The following is a 9,441-nucleotide window of genomic DNA, read 5'->3' on the forward strand; positions in this document are numbered from 1 at the left end:
TTAAAAGAAAAGCAAGCGGGGAGCTTGTAGCTGATTGAAGAATTCAAGAAAGAAGTAGTCCGTGGATTCGGAGCCTGCGCGTGGTCGTGTCAGGAAGTTCTACTGGTGGGTAGCATTAGGAAGTCGAGCGGGGAGCTTGTAGTCCTTTTGTACGAACTTCAATTCTTTCATAGTGAATTCAGGTTAGCCTTGAGGATCGGTGGGTCAAATCCTCCCCAGGTTTTTACCGTGTGGTTTCCTGGGTGATCATATCTTGTGTTATTTATTTTCCGCTGCTTTATATTCTTGATATGATTGTTTGGATTGTTTTAACCTAGAATTGCTTAATTTGACTAAGTAACAACTTGGCTAATTAATCTAGGCTACGCAATCTGGTTGTTTAAGGGGTCTTAAACCGTTCAAAAATTACCAAGTCAATATTTATAAATATAACTAGTTTTTTTTTTTTTTACTAAATAAAAATAACTAGTTGATAAGACATTGAATGCACTTAAATTTGAGTTCTATTCCTTTTTGTTTGTGCTTAAATATGAAATTTGATAATTATGATTGTTATTAATAAACATTTATAATAATCAAGTCTTTATATGGAACTAGGTATTCAAAAAATGACAAAATTTAGTTATAGCCCAATGCTATAACTTCCACTTAAAAAATTTAAATAACTACATATTTTAAAAATATAGCCATTTGATTTCATATTCTTTATGTTCTTAACACACATATCAAAAAGTCAATAAGATATTACTTATTATTTGATTCATAATTTTTTTTAATGTATAATTTTAAACTACAAAACTTGAAATTTAAACATAAGATTGACAGCATAGCTAATAATTTTTTTTTATCTTCTAGAAATTTTTGCAAGTAAAGAGGATATACGAAAAAAATGTAATCTAATGGTGGATTTGTTAAATTTCACATCCAATAAAAAGATGGTGAGTGAAGTTGTAACCTTAAGCTGTAATCAAATTTGTGGCCAAACTTTGTCAATTAAAAAAAAAAAAAAAGCTTTATTATATGGAACCATAAATATCTTATGTACATACTAAGCCAAGGACTTTGCGGAACATAATTTGACTCTTTGTAAAACCGTTTTGATGCTTAGCCATTATCTCATTCCAATCATTACCAAGAAAAACCGGCATTGCCTGGAGGAGTTTTAGTAGTCTATAAAATTTTGTGTACATGCCATGTTCACTAAATTCTTGAACTTATTATGCTTCAGGAGAATGGAAAATGGTGGTTCCAAGTGCAAGATCAGGTGCTTGGATATTGGCCCGGCACCATCTTCAACTATTTAGTGAGTAGTGCTAGCAGAATTGAATGGGGTGGAGAGGTTTACAATGCGGAACTGGGTGATCATCATACAAGGACTCAAATGGGGAGTGGCCATTTTGGGAATGAAGGCTATGGAAAAGCAAGTTATTTTCGAAATATTGGATACATGGATAACAGTGGCAAGTTCATAGACGTGGAGGCTCGAAGTCTGAAAAAATATGCGACAAGACCATCTTGCTATAATGTAGAAGTTGCAAATAATATTAATGGAGGCTTTGAAACCCATTTCTATTTTGGGGGTCCTGGCTATTCAACACAATGTGCAAATTAGCAAGTGGGAAAAAAAAATTAAAAAAATCATTGTGATAACTATAATAATCCACACATGTGAGAGGTCTCAGAAAGGCAAATACGTTTGTTTTTTTACATAGTTATCACTCAAATGTTATTGTGGTCCAATTAAATTTTCAATGATACATATCTTTGGAGGCACAATTTTTTATCTTTTTATCTTTGTATTTTTTAATGAATCAGTAATGAACAGTTTTAGACCCCTTAAAACAACCAGATTAACCTAGTTAATTAACCAAGTGATTAACTTAGTCAATTTAAGCAATTCTAGGTTATCACAATCATACAATCATATCAAAATATAAAGCAGCGGAAATATAAAAGACACAATGATATGATCACCCAGGAAATCACATGGTAAAAACCTAGGGAGGATTTGACCTAACTATCCTCAAAGTAAACCTGAATCCACTATGCGAAAGAATCGAAGTTCATACAAAAGGACTTACAAGCTCCCCGCTTAACTTCCTAATGCTACCCACCAGTAGAACTTACTGACACGACCACGTGCAAGCTCCGAATCTACGAACTCCTTCTTTCTTAGATTCTCCAATCAACTACAAGCACCCACGCTTGATATTCATTAAGCTTCAATGGTAGCAACCGAGTTGATCATCAAGATGTTGAAGTAATCTCTACCTTGAAAATCCTAAGCTTTGTGTAAAGGAAAACTCCTCTAGATCTCACAAGAGATTTACACAAAACAGCAAAGTATGAGCAACAACTCAACTGAAGCAACTCTAAAAATGTGGCTAGGGTTTTTCTTTATATACCTAGGGTAAAAACAGAAAACCCAAAACGTTTAATGAGTTAGGGCTGAGTTGAAAAATTCTGCAGAAAAACATTCTGCCCGAGATTCGATCGATCGAGTCTTTCTTTCGATCGATTGAGACAAGCCGAAATGCACCAATGCATTTGCAGCCTCTCGATTCCAACTTTACATGAAAGACCCAACTTTAAGCAAGCTTAAACAAGACTAAACAACTTGTTTTGATCATGGTTTGCCAACAATACAAATTAGAGTTCTAAATACATAAAATCCTAAATCTTTAGAACCTAACAAACTCCCCATTTGGCAATTCGTGACAAAACACAAACACTAAGCTTAAAGTTTACAATTAAAAAGCCCTTTACAAAAATAATGCTTATAAAACCCTTTTCAATCCTAACTACTATCCATCAGTTGCAAGTGTAGACAGCAGCTCAATTGAATCAACCTGTTTATTCTTGAAATACTCAACAAACGCATAAACGCATGTGTGACAAAAAATAGTATATAAGCAGGTATAACATTCTTGTATGATTCACACAACACACAATAAAGACATCTATCAAATGAATAATTCATAGAATATAAATCAATAAACAGTGAATCCAAAGAAACAAGAATAAAAAAGAAAACATGTATATCAATCAATGTTAGTCCCCCTAACATGGATATCCTAAAAAAAAAAAAAAATGATATACAAGGTGAAGCGCCTAAATACAATCTAACAACTCAACTAGCTCCTAAAAAAAAAAAAAAAAAACTCTCCCTAACTACAAAACTTCTCTACAAACTCTACTCCCCCTTTTTGTGACGGAATGCCAAAGGGCAATCACAATCCATCATCAAAAGGAGGTGGTTAGGGTGAACGAAGATGTGCCAAATCAGCTCGCAATGCACGGATCTCGTCAAGCAAGTCCACCAAAATCTAACTATGAGCCGGCTGAACGGTCATGACAATCTCTAAAGTACAACGAATATCAAAGTCATCCGATGGAGGTGGAGGAACAGCAGCAGCATCATCAAGATCAAAAACATGCACAGACCTAGAAGAGGGAGGAGGTGTGGACCCAGAAGGTGTAGACCTAGGGTGTTTAGAGCCAGCTCGAAGGTGAGCAGCCCTCTGTCTAAAAAAAAGACGCACCTATATAACCAATGACATGCACAGACTCAGAGGAAGGGAAACCACTAAGATCAAAATAAAGAAGAATCCTATGGATAAAAATAGGATGAACAAGGGCATGAGAAGAAGATGAACTCCTATACACTTCGTTCAAAGAACGAAGGAACAAATGGGGAAAACTGATAGGAGCATCAGTAACTAGAGCGTACAAAAATACACACCTCTCGAGAGGAATGGTGTGCAGATGAGAAATGGGCCAAAAGCAGTGACACGCTATCCGAAAGAAAAGATAGTGTAGCTCAGAAAGCTCAACAGTGGTGATCCTAGGATCAGAACCCCACTGGATAGATGACCCAGTGATGTAAGACATGACATCACTCAAAACTGGAGACTTATCATAAGGATAGACAGGATGCTGGACCAAAGGTACCCCTAGAGCATCAGCCACTACTGTAGGAGTAATGGTGTACTCTACGCCTCGTATCCAACTCTTTACCAAAGTGTTGGAATCATAGACGCAGATCGAGATGTTCGAGTAGAACTCTCGAATCAAGGTAACAGGTGGAGGAGGATCAGAAATATCCACCAAGGATAGTCAGCCCCTACGCTCTAAGTTTTCCCTAATGGCAGGATCTAACTCATCTAGAATGACAGACTGCTCAGACCAGATCTTACGCCTAAGGTTCAGCTTCTCAAAGATCTCCTAGTTTTTCTCACTAGGAAATTTCTCATGGTCAAAGGATGGAGGGGAAGGAGTAGGTGAAGGGACAGACCTACGAGCCCTAGTTTTCCTAGGCATGATGCTAAGGAAAGGACAGAGACACCAGAGAAAACCAAAAGAGAAACAATAAAAACCAAGGGCGGACTGCAAGTTAGCACCAAAAAAAAAAAAAAAAACAAAACTATATTATGCATGAACAGTTCAAATGACATGATGCATGTACTAATGCAGTAAACAAAGTTCAATTTTAAGTTCAATTGCACAAAATTGGCTCGAGCATAGAGTTTCTAACCAAAAACCCAAAAATTTGAAAACCACTTGAAAAATTTTGAAGCACATTGATGAATTGAGCATGACAAAATACAATACATAGATTATAATGCCTAATTGCATCCAATCAACAAGCCAAATTCATCAATTACAACCTAATTGAACAAAAACCCCAATTCGGAACAATTATAAACCCTAGAAATTTCAATTTTCCATAAAACCCAAAATTAATCAAATTAAACTATCAAGAACATGTTTATAGATTGTTCCCATAAAAACCCATTGATCAATTTCACAAAATTGGGCTTGAAACATCAAAAATCCCAAAAAGAGAGAGGTCCGAAAATATGAGGATAAATGCATGAATAATGCATGAAAAATGCAAATAAACTCAAAAATGAGGGGCAAAAGAGATTTACCCTCTTGAGGAAAGAGAAATCTTGCAAAAATTTTGGAGGAAAACGACAAAAAATCGCTGTAGATCCTTGCCTAGTCAGAGAGAGAAAAGAAAGTTTGAAAAAAACTTTTGAAAAAGTAGTGGAATCAGTCAAAGAGTACTATTTAAAAAAACCTGATTCACGACTTTCGATCGATCAAATCACTTCGAAAGTTTTAAAAAGAATTTTAAATATTTTCAATCGATCGAAAAACAGAATGGATCGATCGAAACAGCCAACGGATCACAGTATTTTGAGAAAAATTCCAGTTTTGAAAAACTCAAACCAATTTTTGAAAATAACTCCTCAAAGCATTAAACAAAATGCATGAGTATGAGATGAAATGGAATGCTTTTTCAAAAACCCAAATTTGTAATCCCAGTTTCTCCAATGAAAGTTTCAGCCAGTTCTTCCTTTAAAATCACAAGCAAAAAAAAATGTTTTGCATAATACTCAAGGTATTTTCAAACTTGGTTGGTCAGACCAAAAACACACACAATAACATGTACAGTGTTTAGCAAATAGTAACTTGTGTAGTGTGTGCAAACTAGCGAAAGCTTGCGATACATGTGAGGTGATATGTGAATAGAAATCAATCACAAAGTCTACAAAATTCATCACACAGAATCTAAAAGAGACTATCACCTAAAGAGTTACATCATATAACTCTCACATCTCCTAGAACATAAGCTTGCAATCATGTAAGTTTCTTGAATTTTTGCCTCATAGTTACGTGAGATGGCATCAAGCCTAATAGTACACACCAATTTTAATTATGTGAGATGGCATCAAGCCTAATAGTACACACCAATTTTAAGCATTAAGCAATTAAGCCGAGCATCACCTTATGTTCTTTTTATGCATGTGCTACACTTTCTCGAGCACAGAATCTTATGATATGCACTAAGGTGTTCATGATTGGCTAGTGAACAGTGGTGAGATGGTTATTTATGCCTTTCTCAAAAGGATCAAATCCGACAGTCAAATAACATGTGACTTCAAGATCAAGACAAAATGATCAAAAACCATAAACATCTTTCCCACACAACATGCACTACAAAGTTTCAACTAGTTAAGTGCAGTAAATAAGCTCATCAACGCTAAACAAGGTACATACGACATGTTATGTGTAAATAAATTGACCAACCTTGTTTTCAGAAACCAAGAAACATAGTGCCATAACTTATTTTGCTTTTCCCTTTTTTTTTTTTTTTTTTTATTAAAAGAGAAAACAAATAAATCCTAGAATAAAATGCATGAATGTAATGCAATGTAAATTCTAGAACAAAAACACAAAAAACCAAAGAACAATGTTCACAAAGGAATGAGCAATGAAGCATAAGGACCATGTTAGAAAAACTCAATTAGATCGAGTCTTTTGCATCCAAAACCTTTTAAATGCACCATAAGTATTGGAGTTCTTATTCACATTCGCGTGATTTCCAACTCCAAAATTAGAATAAAGGTTCAACGCCTTTACCAATTCACCAATGAGTGCCATAGGATCTTGCGCTTGAGGCACAGGCACCTTTGGCTTGTTTGTTCTCTTAGCAGCTTGAAACTTGTAACATTTAGGACAAATGTGTCCAGGCTTTCCACAATAGTGACAAACCCAAGCAGGTTTACCATGTATCCTGTCCTTAGAAAGGGTAGAATCCTTAGGTTTAGACTCTCCTCGATCAACCCTAATCTTCCTAGGTGGTGAAATTTCTATGGGTTTAACTACCTCACTCACAGGGGGCTTAACAATTTCACTCACAACCTCACTCGCAGAAGGTTCAGAAGAAAATAAAGGAACAAAGTTTGTGGAATGTGGTGCAGAATCAAAGATGCTTTCAATATATCCTAAACCAGATTTATCAGAAGGATACTTTTGAACATTCAACATTTGATCAAGTTTAGAACTAGCAGATCTAGCAACAGATAAATCATGTTCCAAAGTTTTAACTTTATCAAGCAAAAGCATGTTCTCAGATTTAACATTGTTCAAAAGATCATTAGCATCAAACAAGTTAACAAGCAAATTCTTCTTTTCAAGCTTAAGAGATTCAATTTTCTTCAGGCCAAGTTCAACATTCATAGCATCCTTTGCAGCAATTTTGCAAAGTTTATTGTAGGCTTCTTGAAGATCTGCATCCTCAAAGAGTTCCCCATCAGAAGGGTTCTCTTCAACAGGTATACTTTCATTTACTATAGCAGTAGCAGTAAAAGTAATAAAGTTTCCATCCTCGTCACATCCAGACTCATCATCAGAAACCTCATTATCACTAAGAGTTACAGCCATAGTTTTACCCTTAGATCTTAAGAATGTAGGACATTCAGATTTCATATGACCATACCCTTAACAGTCAAAACACTGAGCACCCAAAGGATTGTTTGAAGATTGACCAACTTTTTCTCTAGGTTTTTCAAAATTATTAACCTTAGTGGGATCATTCTTCCTAATATTTCTAGGTTCAACAGTGTTTGTACCTCTTGCCTTTCTATTGTTATTCCTAAGAAAGTTTCTAAAGTTCTTGGCAAGGTATGCAATCTCTGTAGCAGAGAGCTCATCATCAAATCCACCAACATCAACATCATCGACCAACTTAAGAGTCATTGATTTGGATTTGTTCACTTTGGGTAGGTCAAACTCATATGACTGAAGAGATCCTACAAGCTCATCAACAGGGATGGTGTCCACATCCTTGCTCTCAGTAATGACAGTCATTTTGGGTCTAAAGTCTTTAGTTAAAGATCTAAGTATCTTCCTAACAATTTTAGGTTGATCATAGATTTCACCCAAATTAAAAGCAGAATTAATAATATCATTTAATTTAGAATAGAATTCATCAAAAGATTCATCATCAGACATTCTAATGCTTTCAAATCTAGAAGTCAATTGTTGGAGTTTATTAATCTTAACTGCCTTTGTGCCTTCATGCACAGTTTGGAGGATTTTCCAAGCAGTGTGAGCAACCTCAACATTAGAGATTCTCTTAAATTCCTCCATAGAAAAAGCATTGAAGATGGCATTCGTAGCTTTGCTATTGAAGCCTGCTGCTTCTTTTTCAGAAGTTTGCCACTCACTCACAAGAGTAGTGGGCTTCTGCCATCCGTATTCAACGGAATTCCAAACCCTCTCATCAATAGATTTCAGGAATGCTTTCATCCTTTCTTTCCAATAAGCATAGTTATTCCCATCAAAGTGAGGAGGAACAACAAGAGAGTGTCCATGCTCCATGACAACAGGGGTCAAAAATCAGCTTAGAGATCAAAAAATCTCTAACAAGAGAGCTACCCACTCTGATACCACTTGAACGGTTTTAGACCCCTTAAAACAACTAGATTAACCTAGTTAATTAGCCAAGTGATTAACTTAGTCAACTTAAGCAATTCTAGGTTATCACAATCATACAATCATATCAAAATATAAAGCAACGAAAATATAAAAGACACAATGATATGATCACCCAGGAAACCACACAGTAAAAACCTAGGGAGGATTTGACCTAGCTATCCTCAAGGTAAACCTGAATCCACTATGCGAAAGAATCGAAGTTCATATGAAAGGACTTACAAGCTCCCCGCTTGACTTCCTAATGCTACCCACCAGTAGAACTTACTGACATGACCACGTGTAAGCTCCAAATCCACGGACTCCTTCTTTCTTGGATTCTCCAATCAGCTACAAGCACCCATGCTTGATATTCATTAAACTTCAATGGTAGCAACTGAGTTGATCATCAAGATGTTGAAGTAATCTCTACCTTGAAAACCCTAAGCTTTGTGTAAAGGAAATCTCCTGTAGATCTCATAAGAGATTTACACAAAATAGCAAAGTATGAGCAACAACTCAACTGGAGCAACTCTAAAAACGTGGCTAGGGGTTTTCTTTATATACCTAGGGTAAAAACAGAAAACCCAAAACATTTAATGAGTTAGGGCTGAGCTGGAAAATTCTGTAAAAAAACATTCTGCCCGAGATTCGATCGATCGAGTTTTTCTTTTAATCGATCGAGCCAGGCCGAAATGCACCAATGCATCTGCAGCCTCTTGATTCCAACTTTACATGAAAGACCCAACTTTGAGTAAGCCTAAACAACATGTTCTGATCATGGTTTGCCAACAATATAAATTAGAGTTCTAAATATATAAAATCCTAAATCTTTAGAACCTAACAAGTAACTTTCATAAACAAACCAAGAACACAAAATCCGTACAACAGAAAGAAAATTCATGGGGCTAATAAGTAATTTTATGTATAAATTTTAATTTATCATTTGCTATTCCACCTTTGTGTAGAAGTGCAGGGGTTCTAGCTAGAATAGTTTATTTCGTTTTAGTCTATCTCTATCGGCCCAGGCCTCAACTTTATAGATTAAGCCTCAATACATGGTCATGAGTATTCTCATTATCGTAGAAAATATTTTAGAGTAGTCAAGGCTAATGCATCTCTTGTTAAAACCTAGTTAAAAAAATAATAATAATAAAATAAGTAAATAAATAAATA

At 35.6% G+C, this 9,441-nt stretch overlaps 1 protein-coding gene across 1 annotated transcript in view; it reads left to right on the top strand.

The window, feature by feature from the left end:
- The window catches only part of LOC136069408 (protein neprosin-like), a 9,286-nt gene extending 7,674 nt beyond the window's left edge, over positions 1-1,612 (top strand). The window contains exon 3 of the mRNA XM_065777911.1: positions 1,229-1,612. Coding sequence (XP_065633983.1) covers positions 1,229-1,612 — 384 coding nt within the window. The remainder of the gene's footprint in view (positions 1-1,228) is intronic.
- The last annotated feature ends 7,829 nt before the right edge of the window (positions 1,613-9,441 follow it).

Source organism: Quercus suber, unplaced genomic scaffold, assembly GCF_002906115.3.
Source record: "Quercus suber isolate HL8 unplaced genomic scaffold, Cork oak 2.0 scaffold_168, whole genome shotgun sequence".
Classification (NCBI taxonomy): Eukaryota; Viridiplantae; Streptophyta; class Magnoliopsida; order Fagales; family Fagaceae; genus Quercus; species Quercus suber.